Source organism: Xyrauchen texanus, chromosome 49 (genome assembly GCF_025860055.1).
Source record: "Xyrauchen texanus isolate HMW12.3.18 chromosome 49, RBS_HiC_50CHRs, whole genome shotgun sequence".
NCBI classification, from domain to species: domain Eukaryota; kingdom Metazoa; phylum Chordata; class Actinopteri; order Cypriniformes; family Catostomidae; genus Xyrauchen; species Xyrauchen texanus.
Genome location: NC_068324.1, coordinates 23259173 through 23287064, shown reverse-complemented (window position 1 = coordinate 23287064; position 27892 = coordinate 23259173). Strand labels below are relative to the sequence as shown.

At 42.3% G+C, this 27892-nt stretch overlaps 1 protein-coding gene across 1 annotated transcript in view; it reads right to left on the bottom strand.

The window, feature by feature from the left end:
• The window catches only part of LOC127640054 (growth arrest-specific protein 2-like), a 160263-nt gene extending 132769 nt beyond the window's left edge, over positions 1 to 27494 (bottom strand). The window contains exons 1-2 of the mRNA XM_052122426.1: positions 27237 to 27494; positions 13372 to 13520 (exon numbers count right to left, since the gene is read on the bottom strand). Of these exons, the coding sequence (XP_051978386.1) occupies positions 13372 to 13516 (145 nt within the window). The 5' untranslated portion in view covers positions 13517 to 13520; positions 27237 to 27494. The remainder of the gene's footprint in view (positions 1 to 13371; positions 13521 to 27236) is intronic.
• Between the last annotated feature and the right edge of the window lie 398 nt (positions 27495 to 27892).

Below are 27892 nucleotides of genomic sequence, written 5' to 3'. Positions count from 1 at the left end.
CTATGGTTAACCAAAATCATATGTGTGGCATATTTGGTCTCTATAACTTGGTATTTTGAAGATTGAAATGACTGTGTACATGATATGTCGATAACAACAACATATTAGTATTACAAGTATATTTCCTATTTTCTTTCTTGCACATGCAATGGGCAATTTTACAACAAAGAGCAATAAACCAAATTCCCGCCTAGAACTCAAACCCTTCTTATTGGTCGAGCCAATGAGAGGTGGGACATGTTTTCTAAGGGTATAAAATTGCTGCGCTCTTAGCCCTCTCTTATCTCTTCACTCTCTTATGCTCCTCTGGCTTCCTGCCTCTCTTGCCCTCTGAGCCTTGTGCTCTCTCACTCTCTTACTCTCTTGGGCCTTCCTGAGAAGTCCTAATGAAGATGACGCTGAACTAGGAGGCCCCAAGGACTCCCAAGCGTGCGCCAGGCTACGGCCTTGTCTTTCCATTCACCAAGATCCTCTGACTCTCACTGGTTCTCTCTCATCAAGACAACATCATCAAAGATCAACTGGAGCCTCAACAAATTGCATCAGGACAGTTTCATTCAAATGGGACATGCAAGTATCAAACTTAGTCTCATTATTTGATACATTAAGTATCCTCACCCCTTTCTAAAAAGGGCGTGTCAGAACTAATATGATGGTTTGCTCAGGCTGTTGATCTGCTGAACTTCAAACAATGCTATAACTTCTTGCCTTCCTGTATTCTGCTTCAGCCCTCTTTCCCTTGGTAAACTGTATGAATGTATGTATATGTATGTTAGAGTAGTTTAAATGTTTAGTCTAGTTAATAAAGTCTTGTTCATGTCACATGTAAAGTTGTCTGTGTCTCAAGCTCATATCTAAAGTCACTAATCATAGATTTTGACTACTTGCTCTTAATACTTAGTAAGAAAGACATTTCCCTTGCCCCGGAAATGTACATTTCTATTAATTAATTAATTAATTAATTACCAATATTGAGTGTTCACGGGATGAACCGAGTATTTGGTTGTAATGTTAATGTAGCTACATCAAGTTAACCCGATTAACTGATCCAAGTATTCATAATCGATTATAACAAGTTATGATTGATTATTAATATTTCATAGAGCTGATTCGCTACATAATGGTGGAGAATGCTGCGGGCATGATTAAACAAAGGTCAAAAGGTATCAGTGTACGAGTAATATGATTTTAGCGAAGAAACCCTAATTTCAGTATTAAAGTGTAAGTCTGTTTTGATGAAGGAATCTCAGCTCAGCGGCATGTAAACTGTACCAGAATTGATTGCTTAACCTGTTTCTGATGAAGAAATCTCAGTACAGTGTTATATAAATGTAGATTTGGGCGATGCTCCCCTTTTCACAGTATAAAGGCCTTACAAATTATAGTTAGATTGATGTCCTTCATCTAAACTTTATCTGTGCATCTAAAAGGCTTAGCTTCCTGGTGATCAAAACTGTGTTTCACTCACTGAAACTCTGAAGTGCATTGGTTCCCATGACAATGACTTGTCACAGGAAGTGCTCACTCCAGATAGCACATGTCACCTTCCGACGCCATTTTGTAAACAAACCAGCCTAGGTGGCTAAGCTAACCCAACTTAGCAGCCCCTTAGCTTAGGCTAAGCTAACTAATAGCTTCAACAGTTAGCTGCTAGCATAATTTACATGAAGCCTTTATCTACAGCTTGTGTGCATGCAGAGTGAAGTGATCTAAACCATTTTCCTTTAACCCCATTTCTGGTTTCTGAATTTTCACTTTCTCTTTCCTTAACTTTAATTCTTCTCATCTAACTTCACCTGCACCTTTCAGGTGCATCCCTTACTGAACGCTGTTCAGCTAAATTTGCAGTTACTTTGTTAATTAAATCTAAAAACTTAATTACATGTAAACTGTTTAGATAGAGAATAATTTTTATAGTTATTGGGAACTTTCAATGGCACGTTGACTAAACTTTATAGAGGGACAAACACATTGTGTGGTCTTGAACACGTAACAGCTGTGACCAACTATAGAATGATGCCCAAAGCAAATCTAATTGTTGATCATAAGTGCTATTGATTATTCCCAATACAAGGTTATTCTGCTATTTTAATCACTTCTTCAAGTCTTTTTATTATTTTTACTAATAATAGAAGTCAGCTATTCATTTTCCCATTTAACCCTCTTGGTCTAGTGTGGTTTTATTTCCCCATAAAACTGCAAAAGTAACTAGACATACTTTTCTTTTCGATTTTGTGTTTATTTGCAACAAGTTGCTTAAATTTTATGAGCCAGCTACACTAGTAATCTAGACGATTTCTATGGCATAATTTTGAGCACCACTAATAGACACAATCTAATAGGAAAGCTCTTTTCTTCCTCTTTCTTTCTCCTCTTCATGTGTTCAAAGATCAAGCCTGTTGTATGCTATCAGTAAGTGCTGATAAATAATTTGACCCAAAGTAACATCTTAAGTCATTTATTAAATCTAGGCTTACGCTCTTTTAGCAAAGCCACTCAGATCCACATAAATCTGAGCATCCTGCTATTTGCAGCTAAGATAGTAATAATCAGGAACACATTTCACTTGTTAACCACACCTAGCAAAACCTAGCTGTACATTATACACCTTGCTGTCTCACTTTGCCTTTAGCTCCAAATTCTGTTTGATCTTGCATTAGTCTCTTGCCCTTACTCTCACCAGAAGTGTGCCAAAATGTTGCAGATGCTCAGCCTAACTGCCCAGATGGCAGGCCAAAAGGACTGGCTAGGTGTTTTGAGGAACACCCTTTTATCCATGGCTGCTGACGACCTTCAGCAACAGAACAAAAAGCAACTGGAAAACGAGGGAAAAGAACTAATGACAGATGACTCAAACCAGAGGTATGAGCACAAATATCTGACTGAGGTTATCGTCCTGGCCCACAACCTCACAGGTTTGAAACAGGAGGTAAAGAACCTCAAACGCCAGATCACTGAGTCCCAAACGGAGCTGACACATGCTAAAAACCGCAAAGACCAGCTAGAGATGGAGGCTCAGGACAGACACAAGGACCCTGGCAGAAGGGAGTCACAGGAGGTAATCCACAGACTTCAAACGGCTCTGACAGCTGCTAAACAACAAGAGCAGTTGGAAAAGACAGGCAGAGAGCACCTGGAAAAGGTACTTTTTCACAAAGATTCACTGTTAAAAACAGCAAATTCTGAACTCTTGGACAAAGATGCCAGAATCATGGCCTGTGAAGGTCAACTGAATGTGTCCAGAGCTGAAGTTAAAGTGCTGACTCAGCAGCTGGAAAACACCAAAGATGAACTTGACATGGTCCAACGAGAACTGAGACACTCTTACCTGCTGCAAAAGGAACCACAGCAGGAGAGACATCTCACTCCCCCACTTGCAATCAGCAGAGAAACCTCCCCCAGCCAAGCACAGATTTACAAAGGGGGGAGACAAACCCCTCTGCTTAACACGTCATCGGACAGTTTCCTTAAAGCTTCTGCAGCTGCGGAAGGAAAAGGATTGATTCAGACGAATCTTGAAACGACACGTGTAGCGACACTCAAAGACCTCAACCGAATGGCCAGACATATCCCTGCATTTACACCAGAGCTTGCAGGAGACCACGACGTCCACGCTTACCTGCGAGACATTGACTTTCACCTGCAGTCTTTGATGAGTGTGAACCATCAAGATAGACTTCATCTGAACTGGATCACATCCAGCCCCGAGTTGCGATGCTTTCTGGCTCGACAGCCAGAAAACATCCAGTCTAACTACCAGCAGCTGAAACATGCCATCATAAGGGAATTCTCAGAGTCTAACAATGGACTGATCGCTGCCCTAGACACCAAACAGGGTCGGCATGAAACTCCCTATGTTTACTACCACAGACTCAGACGAGCTTACTTCGGAGCTCACAACAAACCTGGGATGGAGGAGGACACCAGCTTCAAGAGCCTTTTCCTCCGAAACCTCCATCCTATGGTAAGTCACCATTTAGGCATTATGGCCTGCCCCCACACAATGCCTATCCAACAACTGCGTGACCTGACACAGAAGGCCTTTAACAAACACAAGGCCTCACCCAGCAAACACCACAGGACGTCCCACAGCAGTCTACAACAACATCCTCCTGTACACCTTTCAAACAGGTGCCAAACAGAGGCTGCACAAAGACAGCTAGAAACGCCTGTTTCTGAGTTACAAGAGCTGCTAGCACTAGCAAAAGAGCTCCTGGAACAGAACTCCCCTGAGGAGTACTGGGAAGAACAAACCTCTGACTCTTGCCCAACACCACTCAGGCAAGCTCAAGTCAGCACTGCTGCCAGAGCAGAGTAACACTGCAGACTTCAGACACCTGGTGACTGGGTGCAGAACCAAGGGCGAACGGCCACCTGCTGCCCTTTTGCTACCAGTACTAGGTCAGTCTGAAACTCTCTCCACACTACACAATGCCCATAACCACTCCCTGCAGCCACAAACAAGCACCTGCCTCAAACAAACTGACTTCATAATGACAGGTGACACACTGTCAAGGCACCTGCTGCCTCTGCACCTGCTGCAGAGACCTGGATGTGGCTACTGTCTACATCACCCACCGTGGAACAATCACCTGCTACAAAACCCTCATGATTCACCTGCCATCCGCCATTGTGATGATTGTCGTCCGATGATGTCTCCAACAGGGACACCACCTGGCGAAAAAGGGGGACTGTAAGGTATGGCAGAGGATCAGTGGCCTTAACAGATTCACGAACAAACAAGAACTTACTGTTAAAAACTCCCCTAATTACTGAAATAGCGCCAACCAGTCTCCACAAGCACAATAAATGTATTAACAAAGAGACAATGAACTATTGACAGAGAACCGCATGTGACATCCGCATGCTCACCACGTGCTTATCGTGTGGACAGGAAGGGGGAAACTTTGAACGTAACAATGTGTGTGTGTGTGTGTTTTTCAGTTAAACACAGAACTGCATATTGCTAATGAAATACGTGTAATCCCTGTATGTTGTGTATTTCTGAGGTATATCAAACTCGTTAGAACTGTTTCGTTGTGTGTTTTAAACTCTGAGGCCTCATATTTAATAGCCTCAGTGTATATTCCCTTTTTAAGTGTACTAAATATACTTTTCTTGGTATCAAATTAAACCTTACGATTTGGCCTAGCTAAATTCGAATATAATTCGAAGAATGATATTACGTTATGTTTTGCCATCTTTTGAGTCATTCAGCCCAAAATCTCTTACCGTCATAAACCCAGCCAGAAACATGCAAATGAGCCGTGACGGAACAAAGGAATCATTCTCCTGCCCAAAGGAAGGAGAAGTTTACGACCTCCAAAGGAATGTTAGAGAGGGCTGATTCTAACTCAATTCTTACTGAGAAGGAGAAATGAACACTTTTTAATCCTATATATTCCATATACATATATATATAATCCATGTGATAAAAATATTGACATGTATCTAATGTGCCATCTCACAATTTCCCTTAAATGTTGCTTGATCTATGTTTCTTGCAAACTCTAATGGGTTAATGTTTCAGACTTTGCATACTATGGTTAACCAAAATCATATGTGTGGCATATTTGGTCTCTATAACTTGGTATTTTGAAGATTGAAATGACTGTGTACATGATATGTCGATAACAACAACATATTAGTATTACAAGTATATTTCCTATTTTCTTTCTTGCACATGCAATGGGCAATTTTACAACAAAGAGCAATAAACCAAATTCCCGCCTAGAACTCAAACCCTTCTTATTGGTCGAGCCAATGAGAGGTGGGACATGTTTTCTAAGGGTATAAAATTGCTGCGCTCTTAGCCCTCTCTTATCTCTTCACTCTCTTATGCTCCTCTGGCTTCCTGCCTCTCTTGCCCTCTGAGCCTTGTGCTCTCTCACTCTCTTACACTCTTGGGCCTTCCTGAGAAGTCCTAATGAAGATGACGCTGAACTAGGAGGCCCCCAAGGACTCCCAAGCGTGCGCCAGGCTACGGCCTTGTCTTTCCATTCACCAAGATCCTCTGACTCTCACTGGTTCTCTCTCATCAAGACAACATCATCAAAGATCAACTGGAGCCTCAACAAATTGCATCAGGACAGTTTCATTCAAATGGGACATGCAAGTATCAAACTTAGTCTCATTATTTGATACATTAAGTATCCTCACCCCTTTCTAAAAAGGGCGTGTCAGAACTAATATGATGGTTTGCTCAGGCTGTTGATCTGCTGAACTTCAAACAATGCTATAACTTCTTGCCTTCCTGTATTCTGCTTCAGCCCTCTTTCCCTTGGTAAACTGTATGAATGTATGTATATGTATGTTAGAGTAGTTTAAATGTTTAGTCTAGTTAATAAAGTCTTGTTCATGTCACATGTAAAGTTGTCTGTGTCTCAAGCTCATATCTAAAGTCACTAATCATAGATTTTGACTACTTGCTCTTAATACTTAGTAAGAAAGACATTTCCCTTGCCCCGGAAATGTACATTTCTATTAATTAATTAATTAATTACCAATATTGAGTGTTCACGGGATGAACCGAGTATTTGGTTGTAATGTTAATGTAGCTACATCAAGTTAACCCGATTAACTGATCCAAGTATTCATAATCGATTATAACAAGTTATGATTGATTATTAATATTTCATAGAGCTGATTCGCTACAGCAACTTCACGTCACAATACAGAAGCAAGAGGGAGCTTTTGGCATCTACATTGATGCGTGGTGCTCTCACATAAGCGCCAGTATTTGGTGCCATAGTGTATACATGAGGCCCTCATGTAAAAAAGACCAGCAACTGGCGTTCCGGAAAGAGAACCAAGCTAATATTTGTCTAAAAAAATAACACAGAGACAGACATAAGCAGCTAAAAAGTGATCAAGATCTGCAGAGGGAATGAGTGGTAGGTGTGTGGTTGTATATGAAGCCTCTGTGTAACCCACTGCGACCCCAGGCTTCTGTCTGCTCTTAGCAGACCAAAGACAAAGCCCAGGTTTCATCTGGCTGTTCAAGGCCTGAGAGCTGCCAGAAATTCCACAGACATCCCCCTTTCTCCACACACACATAAACACACACACACACAGACACACAGGTGTACTATATATGGCTTACGAGGACTATTCTAGATATACACATGTAATTATGCTATAAACTTGGTTTATGAGGACACCAAAAGCTTAAAAACATACTAAACTATGTTTTTTTGAAAATGTAAAAATGCAGAAAGTTTTCTGTGTGGTTAGGTTAAGGAGTAGGGTTAGTGATAAGACAGAGTATTTACATTTTGAAAAATAAAATTACACTTCAGCTTTAAGGATCCAAAGACAGCAGCTTGAATCACACTTATAAAACAAAATAAATGATTAAATACAAAACACAGGAACATGCCCTAAGCAACCCATGCATATAATAATTTGGGATTTTAAACATTTCCCAATGAATAGAACACAACACCAGAATGAAAACGGACCCGGTACATATCCTTGTTGTACACCTTGAAATCTTCAATTTCGGAATGGTTAAAATCACTTACTAACCTTATCTGTGATCTCTCATCAATTACTCACCCTCCTGGCATCCCAGATGTGAATGAGATTCATTCTTCTGCTGAACACAAATTAAGATTTTTAGAAGAATATCTCAGCTCTTTTGGTCCATACAATGCAAGTGAATGGTGACCAAAACTCTGAAGCTCCAAATATAAATGGAGCATAAAAGTAATCCATATGACTCCAGTGGTTTAATCCATGTCTTCAGACACGATATGATAGGTGTGGGTGAGAAACAGATCAACATTTAAGTAATTTGATATCATAAATTCATCTCCCTGCTCAGGATGGGGTGATATGCACAAAGTGAAGTGGAGACTGGCTGCGCAGAGGAGAATTTATAGTAAAAATAATAAAAAAAAGGACTTAAATATTAATCTGTTTCTCACCCACATTTAACCACCAGAGTTGTCTGGAGTACTTTTATGTTGCCTTTATGTGGATTTTGGAGCTTTATAATTCTGGTCAGCATTCACTTGCATTGTAAGGATCTAGATAGCTGAAATATTCTTCTAAAAATATTAATTTGTGTTCAGCAGATGAAAGAAAGTCATAAACATCTGGGATGGCTTGAGTGTATAAATGATGATAGAATTTTCATTTTTTGGGTGAACTATCCCTTTAAGATCCTTAAAAACAGGGATGATAAACAGAGATTTAAAAACATGTCTTGTGGTAATATTTTTGAAATGGTGGTTTTAGACAATTTTTTTTTTAAGAATATTACAGGTTCAAAACAAGTTTAGCTCAATCGATGTCATAATGTCGATTACCTTAAAAATTCATTTTGATTTGTCGTTCCTTTTCTTAAAAAAGAAAAAAGAAAATAATTTTGTTAAAGAGAGGCACTTACAATGGAAGTAAATGGGGGCTAATCCGTAAATGTTGAAATACGTCTAGGTTATTATTGTAACCTCCATTCACTGATGGAGGGAATGCAACATTGTTTTGAAGAAGCGACATTAGGGGTCTCTCTTGAGAGCCTCGTGCATGTTTGAACTTGAGAAAAGGCCAATGAGAAATTGGCAGACAGAATTTGCATGTTCCACTCCCGGACATACGGGTATAAAGGGAGGGAAATGCATCTGTTCATTCAGGATTTTGCTCTGAGGAGACGAGAATGAGGTTCCGCCATAACAGTGGCTCGGTTCAGCGACGTGGCCGGGAGGACACAACGTCTCGTTCCCTCCATCAGAGAACGGAGGTTACAATAGTAACCTAGATGTTCCCCGTCTGTTGCTCACTTCGAAGTTGTTTCGAAGAAGCGACACTAGGGGTCCATATTTAATCATGGCATGCGCTGAACCGTGTACGTGTGTTGATGACGCAGGCCAAAAACGACAGGCCGCGTCAGACTGCACCCTTCCCCAGCACCGTATAAGATCATCACAGCCTTCCGGTTCCCTACACCCCAAAGGGGGGAACAAGGCGATGTGCCAAGCATGGGAGCAGGCCGCACCAGCCGTGCCTTTTCTCTCTCTATGTTTCTCACATAGAGTTAAAGAGGCTGGGGCCATCTTAACGCTAATCGCGTGGATTATCACGCATCGTGGAAGGCATTCTTTTCCTATTCCTATTCTTTCAGAGGGAAAAGATCCTGCGGAGACCACACTTGCCAAGGCTAGGGGAGGTAAGGAGTGGTGAAATACATCACATGGGTTTTCATGCCGCATGTGGAGAATGGCGCGGTGGTAGATCCTACCTGTTGAGAGAGAGGAGTTGCTACAAACACGGTGTCCGGGGGGCAGCGGGGACTGCCCAAGGGAGATGTGGGTCCACTCGTATTTTCCGCGTTCCCTTACCGCTGTCCAGCAAAGCAGACAAAGAGCTGCTCAGACGTCTAAAGCTCTGCGTGCTGTCCACATAAGTAGACAGCCTCCCCTCCAACCTCTCCAGCAGGAATGAGAGCACTGACCAGTGACACACCTCAACAGTCACGTCCGAGACGCGGACCCCCTGCCTGACCCACTAACCTGCCCCTTGCAGGGTGTACGGAGCAAGGTAAGTGCTTAGAGTCTTTTCTCAGCACCAGTGCCTCGGGACGCGCTTTTGCCTCCCGACACTGCCTGCTCCTCCCCACTGCTCCACTCAAAAAGCACAGTTTCTGCAAAACGTCAGGTCAGGACTACCCAAGTGCAGATCTTTAAGTGCCTTGACCTGGTGAACTTGCAGGAGGGCCATGGCATGCAAGGCGGAAGCGGCCTGTCCAGCGGCACTGTAGGATTTGGAGGTCAGTGACAACATCATCCCACATGATTTTAGTGTGTAAAGTTATATCCAGTTATATTTTACAACTTGGGCAGTTTCCCTAAGCCACGCTATGACAAATCAAGAGGGAGGGAGAAGCATCAGTTGGTGCTGGACGAGGTGCGGGCAGAGGTGGAGGAGGACCGCATGACCAAGATGGTCGGTATGAAACAGCAAGGTGCCTGGACTAGGTGGGAGAACGCCGAGCAGCGCAAGATCACCTGGGCAGAGCTGTGGAGCTCTGAACCACAGCGCATCAAGTTCCAGATCCGTTCGGTGTACGATCTTCTACCTAGCCCATCCAACCTACACTGCTGGGGCCTGGTAGACTTACCAACATGCCAACTGTGCCAAAGGAGTGGCACACTGGAGCACATCCTCAGCTGCTGTCCAAAGGCTTTGGGGATGGGCGGTATCGCTGGCGACATGACCAGGTCCTCAGGGCTCTTGCGGATATTATCACCACAGCAATTCAGAGCAGTAAGAGTCAGCAGCCCTCCAAGCAAACCATATCCTTTGTCAGAGCTGGAGAGAAGGCACATCAGCAGCCACGCTCCCCAGGCGGGCTCCTGGCCAATGCAAGAGACTGGCACCTTCAAGTGGACCTTGGAAGGCAGCTCAAGTTCCCGAATCACATCACGGCCACTTCACTCCGCCCAGACGTGGTGATTACATCGGAGTCGACCAGGCACGTGGTCATAGTGGAGCTTACTGTCCCCTGGGAAGACAGATTGGAGGAGGCAAATGAGTGTAAGAGAGCCAAATATGCAGAGCTGGTGGAGGAGTGCAGGAGCGGCGGCTGGAAAACACGCAATGAGCCAGTGGAGGTCGGTTGCCGGGGCTTTGCAGGACAGTCGTTACCCCGAACACTCAAACTCCTTGGAGTTAAAGGACAACTGTGCAGGCGAGCCATAAAGAACATCTCTGAGGCTGCCGAAAAAGCCTCACGATGGTTGTGGATCAGGAGGGGCGAACCGTGGAGTAGCACGCCACTTGGACACAGGCCGGGGACTGATCACCCCCGGCTGGGTCGCTCGGGCGAGGGTGTCTGTTGATTAAAGACCCGAAACATCTTTTGACCCCGGGTTCATCACTGATGACGTGTCCAAGAAGCACCAGAAGGTGTATGTTAGAACTTTACAACTTTGTTTTCATGACGATTTAATGAAAAACCCTTAAATGACCATATAAACTACAATGAAACAACTTTACAGCTCAAATTATGTATAAGTTTTAACAAAAGCATTAATGTAAGTGCCTTTACAAAATGACAAGCTTCACATTTCTGCCTTTAAATCCTCCAAACATTGGCCACATTCACTTTAATTGTAAGTGCCTCACTCAAACCCAGAATTTAGCTTTTTTTAAAGTCAGAACATTTTTTGGGGGTAATTAACATTATGCCACAAATGCTGTCGATTGAGATGAACTTGTATTGAACCTTGAATATTCTTTGTGAATGAAAAGTCTGGCATAATTTCTCACCCTCATGTTATTGTACGCAGTGGCGGTCAAGGCTTTTTTTGTTGGGGGTTCCTAGGGTGAACTTAATTGTTCAGAGGGGGTGCTAATTAAATTAGGGCTGGGAATGTCCACAGACATCCTGATTCAATGTTACAATGATATTTACTTGCCAATTCGAGTTTTAAGTATTGTGATTTGATGTTTTCATATACATAGCTGAGTTAGCTCCTTTTTCAATAAATATGTATAGGAGAACAGTTGTGTCTGAAATAATATTTATTTCACTCTGTAATACAGAATTTGCAGGTTAATGGTTGGGATGTGCAAAACTACAAATTTAAAACTACTAATTCAACTGCTAAAACACTAAGTCGACTAATCATTGTTAAGGAACCCATGTATAAGGCTACGTGATGTCCATGTTAACCAGTCGGATGTGTTAGGGATATATGGACATTAGACACAGCCAGTTGAATAAATTAACAGGGTAACATACGGATACAACGGAACAACTCGTCCCACAAAACTATTTAAGTAAGAAAAGTAAGAACCACAAAAAGCTCCAATAAAATAGATAAATAAAACCGCTTTTGTGCATCCTGGATAAAGATGATGCACTTCAAGTTATATTGAGCGCTTGAAGTTACATGGCAATATGCTCCGCATTCAGAAGTGCACAGATAATAATTGTTGTGGGGTTCAGGGCATCCAACACTTTGATAAGCCTTACTCCTAAACTATGCATTAAAGCAGTGTCAAACTGCTGAATAAATCCTTAAAAATATTCTCCACAACACCTCACAAATAAACCTGTGTATTATGCATAACAGGAACATTGATCAGAGCAGAAGATCTGACGTCTGAACAAGCAGCGCTTTTATGGCTGTCGGTGCATTAAATTACTAAACGTGAAGAATTAAATGGACGAAAAATCTGTTTGTGTGGAATTTAGGACAAGTTGGTTCAGCGGGTCGGCCAATAATCGCAGGGTTGGTGGTCCGAATCCTGGCACACATGACTCCACATGCCGAAGTGTCCTTGGGCAAGACACTGAACCCCAAGTTGCTCCCAATGGCAGGCTAGCGACTTGCATGGTGTATGAATGTGTGTATGAATGGGTGAATGTGTCACAGTGTAAAGCGCTTTGAATACCGTTAAGGTTAAAAAGGCGCTATATAAGTGCAGACCATTTACCAAAAATCGATTTATCATCAGTGAGACAAATCACGATTTGAAACGGAATATTTTTTTCCCACCCCTAAATAAAATAATAAATTGTGTAATGAATGCATAAACTGCAGCTAGAAACTTACAACATGCAGTTTCCCTCTAGCATTGTTTAGATACAGCACAGCTCCTAAAAAACTGTACATAATTTTTTTCTCAGTGGTATTCCACTTTGCCCAGCTCAGGACACAGCCTCAAATTGTTTACTAATTGTAAAGGGATTAATGGAAAGGAGGAGACAAGAACCGGCTTGAGAATATAAATAATATTTTAATATGAAACTTAAACAAAAAGACAAACACGCAAAAGTGTCGGACAGCTGTCCGTAAATATGTCTCTCTCTCTCTCTCTCTCTCTCGCACTGCAGCTTCCAGTCGGCCTTTATCCCTCTCTGAGGCTTGATTAGCCTGATTAGGGGCCGGTTTGTGCAGAATAACGACCCAGACCCACCCTCCGCCCTGCCACACTTATGCTAGTAATATAGCTCATCTACTGCCAACTACTGTACGACACTCCCAAATTAATACTTTATGAAAACACACACATGACTGAAATATGAATTATTTTACTATTTGATTACCTTGACCTGTACTGTACAGTGCTATTGTGCTGGTGCTGTGCACATTTCTGACAGGGCTATTGCCCCGGCAAGCCATCACTGATTATACGTTATGGGAAGTATTTTCTCCTGCCTTGTAAAAATGTATGAACTTTATAAATTATATGGTTCAGTAAGTTACATTTTAGTATTTGTATTTGCCATTGTTTTTTCCTAACTGTTAATGAATCAAAACATACCTGTAACCCACTTTTGAGTCATGACCCACCAGTTGAGAACTACTGATACAAGCAAAACTAAGGCATAGAGTTGGGAACAGCTTCTAAATGACTTACCGAGCATGCTAGAGAGCCAGATGGCCAGATCCTCCTTCATTGGTAGCAGACTAGCTTCATGTCGACTAGCCAGCCACTGACTGTACAGCTGCATATCTGTGAGACCTGGACTAGCCAGTGGCTTACCGCTTAGTGAACTGCACATGCTTCTGAAAACACAGAGAGAAATACAGATCAAATACAACCAAATTACATTAACTAATCATCAAACAAATCATTCCACTTTCCTACAGAGCAAAAAGGTAATCTTTTTCTCCTAAAATCCATGATCAGTAAAGCTGTTTCATAGTAGACTTTAATCCTCCTTCCTGATCCTCTCATCACTATCCATCTCCAGGCTCTCCTTCTCTGTCCTGTTATATTTACTCACCTTTTCTCTTTTTGAAGACACACATTGTGGCTACTCTTCAGTCCTACCTTTGTGCGTAACTTTTTGGGCCAAGCCAAAGGCTACTTACACACACGCACTTGACTTTACAGCACAAATGTCCAAATAAGTTGTGATTTCACAATCAGATAAATTTTCTTTGGTTTCTAAGGCATCTCTAATGTCATGGCTGGTAGTTGCTTACTGGCCTAAGTTAAAACAGCCCTTTCCCAAATCTATGTAATATTCTGGGGCCTCATTTATAAAGGTATTTGTAGAATGATCTTACATGTGAACATATGACAGTTTCCTAAAGGTTCCTATGAATGATTTGTAAAATATCCGTATGCACAAAAAATGCTTTCTAAATGCATCCAAATATGTAAATTGCAATTCATCTTGAAATCATGTGCTCATTCACATGCCATGAAACCTTTAAAGTTTAGGGAGGTTTACATGCTCTTTAACATAAAATTAAAGATGCACAGTGTGCATGGCAGTTGTGCTCTGTATAAACAACATGTGCATTCTTTTTTCCCCTCCTCAACAACAGCAGACAAGAGGCTGGTGGATGAAGAGATTTGAGATTTGAGACTGTTGCAGTCCTTTCACCCATCTGCCTAAAGGCTTTTTAATTTTTACACCAGAAGAAGTGCCTTGGGCTATTTTTTGTATATGCTACTGATGGAAACCCAACCAAAGAGAACCTTCCGTGTTTCAGCTTTCTACAAAACAAGGCCCTTTCTGCAAGTAGCACTCCAAAATCGAATCTTATAGAACTACTAGAAAAAGCTATTGCTGTAAGTGGAGCATTGGGTTATACCCAAAGGTGACGTGGACTAATGGCAGTAAGGTGTTTAACAGCCAGTACAAAGTCTGAGCTGGCAAGCTGTTTCGAACCACCGGAACAAACTCAAAAACACATTCTTTTGGACCAGATTTCAATTTATGTAACACCTGTTCATTCTTCAATTTCGCAAATAGTATATTGGTGCCTTAAGAAGGTGTTTAACAGCCGACACAAAGTTTTTCAGAATGTTCACACTGGCATGCTGTTTCGACCCACCGCTGCAAACAAAAAAAACACCTTCTTTTAGGCCAGATTTTGTTCAAAATGATTTCACACCCATTTTTCTTCGATTTCACTTAGTCCATTAGCGCCTTAAGCATTTATGAAAGTAAAACTGTGTCATGCAACTAATGAACTAAAGTTGAAAAAAGTTTAACAAGTTAACTGCAATGCACTCTGATATAAGCATCCATTGACCAATTTTCTCTACTCCCGTTTCATGTCAAACTGGCAATTTCCACATTGTGAAAACTGATTTTGCACATTTCTACATCAGAGCTTTATTTAGTGTGTAAGCACCCTTAAATTTAGGGATTTACTCAAATAGATATGACCAATAGTAACTTGCTTTAGCAAACACTAATAATTAGGTTCATCCCACGCTATTAGATGGTCTTAACTTTCTCACTGAACCCTGAATGAACACAATCTGTCTTGGAATTAAACAGCAGATAGACAGCACAGATGTTGTGAACAGTCTGTCCTCTTCCAACCCACTCTGTGGGTTTCTCTTTCTCTCAACTTATTCCAGCACAGGAGCTCTTTCATGAAGAAAAAAAAGAGGAAGAAAATTAAAGAGGAGATTTAGGTTCATCTGAAAGATGCTTGGCAGGTAGAGTGAACTCTGGCTACACTATTCTGTGGAAGAAGGGAAATATACAGATTGGCTTTCAGTTCCCCGTCTGTCGCTCACTTCGACGTTGTGTCGAAGAAGCGACACTAGGGGTCTCTCTTGAGTGCCGAATATACCTCTGATCTATGAAAAAAGGCCAATGAGAAGTTGGCAGACAGAATTTGCATGTCCCGCCCCCGGACAATCGGGTATAAAGGTGGGAAAATACATCTGTTTCATTCAGAAATTTTCTTCGGAGCCGATGGTCATGTAGTCACACACCTGTTACTCTACCTCTGAGCGATCTGCTGTTGGATCTACAGCGTACTTCAGTGGCTTTCTCCTTCTCTGCACCTGGGCGCTTTGACAGCGTAAACTTAAAAGAGTGTTTGTTAAAAGAGTATTTTCCTCTAAAAGAGCAATACACAGCGGCATTGAACGTCCTTTTCAGGACGCGTATTTTTAAAGATGCCTTTCCGCCCCTGTGTAGTTCCTGGATGCGGTAGAGTGCTCTCTGCTTCAGACGGCCACAGGTGCAGTCTCGTGTGTCTGGGCTGCGATCACACCGAGGCAGCGTTTTTGGATGGTTCATGTTATCACTGCGAGAACATGCCCATGGCAACATTGCGGTCGCAGCTTTCCTTCACCAAAGGAACGGCACTCCAGCCGCCCCCCGTGTCGCTCCTTCCCACGGGATTGAGGATGACGCAATGGAGGCAATCTGGGGATAGCAGTGGGCTCGGTATCACCGTGTACGCCCCCGCGAACCACCCGCCCCCGGCATGCTCATTGACTCCTGTCCGGGCTCAAGACAACAGAGGCTCGCCTCACAGCCAGCCTGCCTATTCTCTGGAGCCCCCCAAGCTGGATGAACTCGCCGCTGCATCGGAGAGTGGTCCGGCATCTGACACGGGTGACTCGTCTGGGCTGCCACCTTCGGGCCAGCATGCCCAGACTGAGGCCGATGCCCAGATGTCCGACATGCTTGCCCGGGCCGCAACCAGCGTGGGGCTGTACTGGAACCCTACGTCATCCCCACAGCCGCCACAGCTGGATGATTGGTTCCTTACGTCTGCGCGCCGCTCACAGCCACGTCCCCCTGGTCCCTTTCTTCCCGGAGGTGCATGATGAGCTAACGACTGCATGGAGAGCACTCCTCTCAACTCGTCACAAAGCCCCTCACTCATCCGCTCTCATTACCCTCGACGGCGGCCCACGGGTACACGCCGATTCCCCAGGTGGATAGGGCGGTTGCGATCCACCTATGCCCTGAGAACGGCGCCACCTGGTGGGGTCGCCCTGTGCTCCCCTCTAAGGCCTGTAGGTCGACATCATCATTGGCCGCCAAAGCCTACAGCGCCACCGGACAGGCCGCTTCCGCCCTGCATGCCATGGCCCTCGTGCAAGTCCATCAGGTCAAGGCACTCAAAGATCTGCACGAGTGTACTCCTGATCCTGACGTAATGCAGGAACTGCACTCAGCGACCGACCTCGCCCTCAGGGCCATGAAGGCCACAGTACAGTCACTCAGGGAGGCGATGGACACACTTGTGGTTCAGGAACGTCATATGTGGCTGAACTTGGTCGAGATGCACGAGATGGACAAGACACGCTTCCTCGATGCCCCTGTCTCCCAGTTCGGCCTCCTCGGCGACACCGTTGAGGACTTCGCCCAGAAGTTCTCTGTGGTGAAAAAGCACATGGAGGCCATTTCACACATCCTTCCCTGCCACAGACCTGCCGCCACAGGCCAAGCCCCATCTGTACGCCGAGGGCTTCCTCCTGTGGCTAAAAAACGGGCAGCTCTGCCTCAACCCAGGCCCAGCTCTCAGCCCCCGCGTCAATCGCCCCGCATGAAGCGCATGCCCCCCGTCTCACAGACCCCCTCGGGAACCCAGAAGGCTCGCAGGCGCTCCTGAAACGATTGACCCAGAGACCAAAACATGCTGACGGCATGCTGGACGCGGATCCACCGCCTTCAACCCCACGACTGTTCCCCGGCCGGCCGGTACTGACGAGTCTAGAGGACGCCTCCCCTGCCAGGTGTGCAGAGCAAAGTAATTGCTTTGAGTCTTTTCTCAGCACCAGAGCCTCGGGACGCACCTTTGCTTGCGTGCAGGGGACCTGCAAGTGTTCTCTGTCAGCGACACTTGCCTGGAGTTCGGTCCGGCAGACATACATGTGAACCTAAGTCCGTGGCCGGGCTACGTGCTCAAGATTCCTACCACGCTCATCAGAGACCAGGTGGCACTTCATGGGCACTGGCCAGAGGCACCTCCCTGGCAGACATATGCAGAGCAGCGGGTTGGGTATCACCTAATACCTTTGCGAGATTTTACAATCTCAGGGTAGAGTCAGTTTCGTCCCGTGTTTTCTCAGGTCCGAGTCAGTAGAACTCGGTTACACGCTGACGGACTGACCGGGTGGATGGCTTGCACCTAGCACCCTTTCCCTCGGTTGAGGTAAAACTGTGCGCTTTTTCTCCCAGGTGATTCCACTCTGCTCCCTGGATAACTCCTCCCTAGCCCTCTGGGTCCACAATTCAGCTGAGGAATTTGCCGACCCAATCCGCTGCGGGTACTCAAATCTACCCTGTACTGGAATAGGTGCTCCACAGGTCAGGGCTCCTATGTGGACTTCCCCCCTGTGTGTATTTTCCACAATACGGACCCCTTACAAGTGGACCTGCATCTCCCTTGGGCAGTTCCAACTGCCCCCCAGTCACCGTGTCTGTAGCAACTCCTCCCTCTGAAGTGGCGGGATCTACCACTGCGCCACTTCCCACATGTGACCTAAAAGCCCATGTATGTCACCACTCTTACCTCCCTCTCTCTGGGCAGGTGTGGTCTCCGCAGGGTCTTTTCCCCCTGAAAGAAAAGGAAACTGGGTAAGACCCCCTTCCCCGATGCGTGTAAGGGCCCCAGCCATTGACTCTATGCGAGAAACATAGATAGAAAAGAGGCCCGGCTAGGCTCGGCCCGTTCCCAGGTTGGCAAGTGTCACCTTGTGATTCCGATGACTTTATGGGGCATTGGGGGAAGGGTATGTGCAGTCTGATACAGCTGGTCGTTTTGGCATGTCAAGTACCTGTCCGCTCCTGTTTCAGCAGTACACGTACACGGCTCAGCGCATGGCATGATTTAAATTGGACCACTGGTGTCACTTCTTCGACACAACATTGAAGTGAGCAACAGATGGGGAATGTCTAGGTTACGAATATAACCTCTGTTCCCTGATATGGGAAAAAGACGTTGTGTCGAAGAAGCGACACTAGGGGTCTCTCTTGAGCACCGAATATACCTATAATCTATGAAAAAAGGCCAATGAGTAGTTGGCAGACAGAATTTGCATGTCCCGTCCCCTGACATACGGGTATAAATGCGGGGAAATACGTCTGTTTCATTCAGGATTTTTCTGAGTAGCCGGAAATGGTCTGGCCACAACAGTGGCTCGGCTCAGCGACTTGGCCGGGAGGACACAACGTCTCGTTCCCTCCATCAGGGAACGGAGGTTACATCAGTAACCTAGACGTTCCCCGTCTGTCGCTCACTGTCTCTCACGACACGTTGTGTCGAAGAAGTTTTCTTTAGTCTGCCAACCATTCAGAGCTCACCACAAAAATTTTACAATTGTTAGACCCATGTTCTTATTCCCGTTCTTCAACGCTAATATAATTTATTTACACTCTCAGAAATCAGACCTCTGCTCTAGAATTCATGTGAGGCAATAATTAAGAGTAGGCCGAAATCTTGTGAAACACTGGGTGATATAATACTGTATAGCTTTGTCCCAAACGACACTATACACTATGAACTTTTAAAATATACTATGCACTCAGCCATGTAGTGTATGAATTTTCAAAGTGTAGTATTGTCCCAAATGGAACACGTTTTTTTACAACACAGAAGCCTTTTAATAACTGCTGGAATTGACGTCTCAAACCCAAATGTTGTGTTGCCACTAGCTTTAGGAAGCCATCCACCCTCAGTTCAACACTTAGATCTCAATAATATTCACGCAGCATGGTATGATGGTAAAGGATTTTATTCACTTTTGTAAGGTGATGTCTTCACAGAAGTTTCGCTAGTTGTCATATTCTCCAGTATTTCCAATTGTTTTTTCAGATCACCATTGCTGCAGGTGAAGAGGAGAACAGTTTCTTTAATCTGTCAAAAGACTTCAGGGCTTCAGCAGTCCAGTGAAAGAGTGGGGGAGCCCTTAGTAAGAGTGGAAATGGGTGCTGCAATTGTGCTGAAGTTACGAATAAACTTCCAATAGAAATTGGCAAAGCCAAGAAATCTCTGTACCTGCATCAGTGTTTTGGGCATGGACCAGTTAGTGATGGCAGATACCTTCCTTGATTCCATCCGGAGGCCTTCTTGAGAGAAAACATAACCTAGGAATGAGACTTGGGACACATGGAAATCACAATTTTCAAGCTTTAAGAAGAGATGACTCTCAAGTAGCTTCTTCAGAACCTGTCAGACATGGTAAATGTGTTGCTGTAGAGAGTTTGAGAAGATTAAAATGTCGTCTAGATAGACAAACACAAAACAATTCAACATTTCCCTCAAGACATCCTTGATGAATGCCTGGAACACTGCTGGGGCATTAGCTAACAAAAAGGGCATGACCTGGTACTCCCAGTAGCCAGTTGGGGTACTGAAGGCAGTCTTCCATTCATCACCCTCCTTTATACGTACCAAGTTGTATGCACTCCGCAGATCTAATTTTGAAAATATTTTAGCTCTCTGAAACAGTTCAAAAGCGGATGACATGAGTGGGAGAGGGTAGCGATTCTTAATAGTTATTTTATTGAGCCCACGATAGTCTATGCAGGGTCTAAGGTTACCATCTTAGGGACAAAAAAGAACCCAGCACTAGCTGGTGAAGTTGAAGGGCGTATGAAGCCAGTCCTTAAAGCATCCTCAATATATTCATTCATGGCCTTAGTCTCTGGGGCAGAGAGGGAAAATAGATGGCCTCTTAGAGGGAATGTGCCAGGAAGGAGGTCAATAGCACAATCGTATGGTCTATGAGGTGGGAGCTTGGAAGCACATTGCTTGCTAAACACTTCTCTCAAATCATAGTATTCAGGGGGCATAGGTGTCAGATCTAGTGGATTATTCAAGGAACAAACACTCACCTCTTCAACTGCAGCCAGAATTTCTTTACTCCCTGCCACAGAGGAAGTAGGAGAGGTGCAGTTGTCCTTACATGCAGAGCCCCAATGGAGAAGAGTTCCCAAGGCCCAAGAAAATTGAGGGTTGTGGATCCGCAACCAGGGGTAGCCCAGGATAAGAGGTTCTCTGGAACATTCGATAAGATAAAAAGAGATAATTTCATGGTGGTTTTCTTCAATGGTTAAACGCAGAGGAAAGGTTCTATCCAATAGGTGTGCCATCCAGAGCTTCAAATTTCCAGGATGAGGGACAAGTCTTATAGGGGATACGAATCTTCTTTGCCAGTCCAGTGTCCAGAAAATTGTCAGCTGCCCCTGAATCCACAAATGCTTTCAATGTAATTGTCCTCTCCTTAATATCCCACCAAGTAAGGGTAGCTGACAACAGTAAACAGGAGTGAAGAGTGTTAAACTGCACAGTCCTACTCGCTAAGGTTCCCACGCCCCCTAGCATGCCTTGGTTTTTAACGTTAATTCGGGGCAGGCCCTGACCCGAAGTAGAAACACAGACCTTCTCTCAGCCGTTTCTCTCTCTCCTTAGGTGATAGGCAGGTTCTGCCCAGCTGCATTGGTTCTCCCTTCTGTCTGTTGGTTAAGATCGGCAACTTCAGGAGCATTAATGGATGATAACATGGGCATGACTCAGGGAGTGGAACGCTCTCTTCTCCGTTCACGAATACGGTTATCAATGCGGATGGCCAAGGTTATGAGTTCCTCCAGACTTGAACCACAGTCTCTACTAGCTAATTCATCTTTTATATCTCCAGAAAGGCCACGGTAGAATGTTAAGACAAGAGCCTCTGAATCCCATTTACGCTCAGAAGCCACAGTACGGAATTCAATGGCATAATCGGCCACAGATTGATGCCCCTGACAGAGGTCTAGTAGCCACCTCGCTGCCTCACGGCCACTGACTGGATGGTCAAACACTTGTTGAAGAGTCTCTGTGAAGCACTTTAGATCTCAGAAAATGGGGTACTGTTGTCTCCAGAGGGTTAAGGCCCAATCCAGTGCATGATCACACAACAGGGAGATTAAGTATGCAATCTTAGCCTACTCAGTAGCAAAGGAAGAAGGTTGAAGTTCAAAGATGAGAGACACTTGAGTGTCAGGTACCAGGCTTCCCATCATAGTGCTGAGGGGCTGGGACCTTGGGTTCCTGGGGCATGGGCACAGCTAATGGTGGAGGATCTGGGGCTGGTACTCCCACAGTTTCTCGAGGCAAGCATGCTTGTAGTTGTTGCAGAGACCCAATTGGTTCACAGCATCTGTCAGCCTCTGAAGCTGTGTCTCGTGTGTTCCAAGCAAAACTCCCTGTTTACTGATGGCTCCATGAATGTGTTCAACCTCTGCTGGGTCCATCATGTTGTTGCGGCAGGTTGTTGCGGCTCAATCTTGCTGTCAGGACTGGGGCTTGAACCCAGAGTGTGCTGCTGGAAACCCAGAGCACTAACCGCTATGCTATGGAGCTGTGTGGACCCAAAATGCAGAGAATCACAAGAGGCAGGACTTGGGGAAAACAAAGCTGTCTTTACTTGATGTTCTTCTTGAATAAACACAACACATCAATCATCAAAAAAGCAGGACTGAAGAAAGTACAGATCCTCAATGGCTTGATGCTGGCAAAACATGTCCAAAAGCATATAACAAACTTCCCAAACAAGAAGGTAAAAAGATATGGGAGAAAGTCTGTCAATGTAATCAAAAGTAGGTCAAATGGGAACAGGCATTACATAAGATCTGCCTAAACAAAAGAACTTCAAGTCTGAGCAAAGATACAATCAAAAGCAGAGCTTATATATACACATACCCACACATTCTAACAAGCCAGGCACAGGTGATATCATTGAGCTAATAATGAACAGGAAATTAGGAGGAAGTTGTGGGAGGACTTGTGCTCTAGGTTCCCCTCTGCTGGACAGACCGTGGTGTGACAAATGGTGCCATTTGGGACAAGGCCTAAAGGTGCTAATATACCTACAGAAGAAATTAAGAAAGAACAGTTGAAACATAATTTAAAACAAAGCCTGGTCTATGTGTACTCTGAACCCACTCTGAACACGTGCTTGGTACTGTTTGCACTAATAAGCGGGTCCACAAGGTGGCAACACTTACAGCGGTGCAAGTAGACAATGTAAACGCTAGTGAATGACAAAATATATTGGTGGAAATAGCAACAGAGAATGTGCAGTTATGCACGTAAAGAGCATGTTTGTGAGGAGGTCAGGAGATGCCTGCAATTGTATAACAAGTCCAAAAGACTATAAAGCCATTTATATCGGTCTAAACTCCTAAAGAGAAATAGTCCAGTACCGCAAAGCAGTCGTAGTGATTTACTGTGTAGATAAGCTAGTGAAAAACACATACAAAACAAAGTATAATGTCGCAGGATTTCTGCATGCATGGTTTACCAAACAACTGCGATTAATGCATACTCACCCATCAGAACTTAAAACAAATATGATATAAAGTGGCAGGTTTTCTTGAGAACATGCCAATTAACCATATTAACTTGACTGACTGGCAGGATCCATTAGATTGAAAAGAGATCTTTCAATCCGTATTTGCACATCAGTGATGATACTCCATTAGTATATGTTATTTTATGAAGACAAACAGAAGCAGGATGTAACAGTGAGAAATAACTAAGATAAACAAGGAAATGCTCCTGAAACTACAAATGCTTTTAGCAAAAGCGTTTAAGAAGAGACACATTTGCTAATGCAAGCATTAGTGCTGCTCATACTGTACATTAGTTGGTTAGTGACTTAAACAAACTCCTAAACCCATGCTATTACGTTTCTAACCCTTTGGATTAAATATTTACATGAAAGGGGGACCCAAGCAATATCTAGAGACCAAAAAAATCACTCTTTTAACTCAAGCAAGTAAGTCACCATCAACAATCACACAGAACACCCTGTCAACCACCCACAACACCCTAGCAACCACACAGCAACACCCTAATGAACACCTACTAATGTCCAATCAACCACAAAGAATACTCTATAAACCACACAGCAATTCCCTAATAATAAAATCAAAACACCTTAGCAACCACACAGCAAACACCCTGATAACCACCCAAAACGCTGGAGTTTGATTCAAATAATTTTTTGTTAGGGTGAAGTTAAATCTAAAAATGTTATATAGCCATTTTGCTCTTGTTTTCTTTATTTTTCATTGTATTTTTTATGAGTTGTGATTAGGACTGTAAATGGAAACATTTAAAGAGAGAATATAAAAGTAAAAAGGGTAGGAAAAGATGATGTTGGATGCCTTGAACTGTCATGAATTGTATAAATGTCTAGATAAATAAATACATTGGAAAAAAAATTACATAATACAATATACTGTATTAAAATCATGGTTTCCACTCTAATAAAATGAAATAAAAAACATGGTTGCTTAACTAACTTTTCATAGTTTCTAGAATATTACTATATAAAAGCATTGGTTTCCACCAAAAACTATGGTAACAGTCTACAATGTTATTATAGTAAGTAAAACCATCATAACCACATCAATGTGGTTTTTATTACCAAAGTTTTCATTTTTTGTTATTGTTACTAGTTTCACTACAAATATCATGGTTAAAATATGGTTACTGTAGTAAAACAAATGATTAGTTATTGCAAGGGAACGCAAAAGTATTTCACAAAAATAAATCCTGCCCTGTCATCTAAGGGCTACGCATAAAATGATTCCATAAAGTAAATAAAATAAAATAAATAGATTTTACTGGGAGGCCTCTTATTAAGAGGACTGATCAGCATTTGCTGGCACAGGAAGTTAGGCAAACTCATGATCAGCACCTGGAAACTGATGCTCGGCAAACACCCTGCCCCCCAAATCTCAACATCACCAATATAAACACACATATTGAGTGCATATTTGTGAAACCAAAGGTCACTGTACAGTGTGACACAGACAATACAACAAATACAAATCACTTGCATCACTTTACATCACAAATACAAGTCTTCAGCTGATACTGTAATATTAAAATATCATGTTCTTTCATAGTCCATTTTTTTTCCTAGCAAAAAGTGTTTCTGTACTCTATTACAACCGAGTAATAGACTAAAGTTGTGGCAGTAGAGTGATGAAATCAGTCATGTTTCTTAAATCCTGAGGGAATGTCCCATCCCCAAAGGAAGGTTTTGTAATATTATGTCATTTCTGGGGCCAACTTTGACCCCAAACTATAGCTGCGTACAAGGACACACACACACACACACACACACACACATGTTGTGTTTCCATGTTTTATGGGGACTTTCCATAGACATAATGGTTTTTATACTGTACAAACTTTATATTCTATCCCCTAAACCTAACCCTACCCCTAAACCTAACCCTCACAGAAAACTTTCTGCATTTTTACATTTTCAAAAAACATAATTTAGTATGATTTATAAGCTGTTTTCCTCATGGGGACTGACAAAATGTCCCCACAAGGTCAAAAATTTCGGGTTTTACTATCCTTATGGGGACATTTGGTCCCCACAAAGTGATAAATACACGCTCACGCAGGCACGCGCACACACACACACGTACACACATACACACACACACACGTACACACGTGTTGTGTTTCCATGTTTTATGGGGACTTTCCATAGACATAATGGTTTTTATACTGTACAAACTTTATATTCTATCCCCTAAACCTAACCCAACCCCTAAACCTAACCCTCACAGAAAACTTTCTGCATTTTAACATTTTCAAAAAACATAATTTAGTATGATTTATAAGCTGTTTTCCTCATGGGGACCGACAAAATGTCCCCACAAGGTCAAACATTTCGGGTTTTACTATCCTTATGGGGACATTTGGTCCCCACAAAGTGATAAATACACACTCACACATACACACACACACACACACACACACATACACACACACACACACACACACACACACACACACATACACACAAGACTTTCTGAGTCTGCATAAAGTGATATTTTACACATTTCAAATGATCTAATTGCAATCTAAGTTTTGACCTCTCACATGCTAGTGTAATTTAAGGTCATCATTCATCGTTTATTAGTAAATATAATTATTCTATTGAAATCTCATTTTTTATCCCCATTTAAGTGTCTGTGTGCAGTAGATTCTTTTTGTTTGCTGTCTGCACATTCCAGTTGTTTGAAATCAAACTCTATGTTTGATGTATCAGTCAGACTGGCTTTAATTAGGTTAACAAGCGATTGCTCACTTAAACTGTTATTTTTAAATGCACTATAACCATTAATCTAAACAGCTCAATTAAAATAAAACTTGAGAAGAAAAAACTTGAGAAGAAAAAAAAAGCTTTTATTTTCTGTTTTCAAGTGGGCATGCTTGACATTTTATGACTGTTATAATATTTCAAAGCTGCTGGTATACTCATCACCTATTTATGACACTTTAAGAGAGACACCATAAAACAGACAACATTATAAACAGTTGACAATCTAAAATGATAGTTGACATGATGTGCCGACAGTATTATTATTATAAATGCCGTTTTCATGACCTCATATTAATTGAGAGACTGCATGGTTTATTTGTACTTTTAAAGAATTTAACTGGGACAAAAAGTGATAAAACTTTACACTAAAGTTCCTTTTGTTAAGGGTTCATAAAAGGGTTCATTAAGGACTAGCAAGTCATTTACAAAAGCTTTAATAATTCATTATATTTATTTAAAGCAACATGTATAAAAAGGGTGAATTTCATCTAATACTTGCCACATAGTGAACTTATATGTTATAAATGTTATATTAATACACAATAATTACTGTATATTAATCAAAATCTTTAAATGCACTAATTCATGATTTATGTCACAACATTGCAAAATCGACTATTATATTATAGTGAGATTATAAAGAGGGATTATGTCAACTTGTGTTTCTATTCATGACTGTAAGCTCTTGGCTCACATGTGTTGTCACTTTCCTTATAACACTGATATCAAAAGAATGATTTTATCTAGTCCTAGTTATCTAAAGTCCTCTGCAAAAATACTTCTTAGCTCTTCATGCTCATTCACAGCAGATATAATAAAGCCTGATGACCATTAAACCATACTCAACTTTATGTTCAGGATTATAATTTTGACAGTTCCTTAATAAATGCTTCATATGTGTCCACTTTACATTAAGGTACATGTTCAGAGGTTACTAATGTTGAATAAGTGTTATTAAGCATTTACAATATGTGAGGTGAAATGGCTCACTAGTTAGCAGGTATTGCATTAAAGTCACCCTTTTTATGCATGGTTATAACTGCATATTTTTTTATACATTGTATACATTTTAACCTTGAATGCTCGTGTGAAGCAATATATATATATTGTATATATACGTTATATATATATATATATATAACGTATCATCCAAAAATGATTTTACAGCACTATTCTATTATTCACAAACATGTTTCCGACCACCTAGTAGCCTATTTTACAGGTTATTATGTCTCATTATATTAAAAACAATAATAGAACATGCATTAAATGCATTGTGTATATATATATATATATATATATATATATATATATATATATATATATATATATATATACAATTCGTTGAATATCTCAAAAGTGACAACATTGTTTCCTAATCATATACTCACCCTCCAGAATGCGCAGCCTGCAGTCAGTTCTTTAATTGTTAACTGGAGTTTCATTCGTTTCTCAATCGTAGCGTCCGCACACTGTTCATCATGACACTGAACCTCATACGCGTACAGGTCTCAGTTTTAAGTGCGCTCGCCTTCTCTCTGCACAGTAACCACACGGCTGCATAAGGATGAAACGAGTGTTAAGAAAAAAACACATGCTTTAAAACGTTTTAAAAAAAATTACCAGCTTACAAAAAATAAATAAAGAAATCTGAAGAAACCCTCAAAAAGTAAAAAGAAAAACGTATTTACACTAAAAATAAAAGTACAAAAAGTGCTTTAGTTAATATATATACCTCAAAATATTTACATTTACAAGGTCTAATTAACAATTATTTCAGCATGCGATATACCAATTAATTTTTATTAAAATTAAATTATAGATATTTTTGCATAAAAATGTAAATATCTACAAATAAAAACTGAAGAGTCGTCAAGCTAATCGTCTGCTATTTTGAAAAACTATAGCGGAAGTTCCGAAGCGCCTAAGTAACGTCACTAGTGTCCTGGTCCAATAGCGAAGCTAGAATCCAGCACGCTGTTTTATTCGTGTCTGATCAGCTTTCTGCAATGTTTCTTTGTTTTATCGGCACTTCATTCCCAGCGCA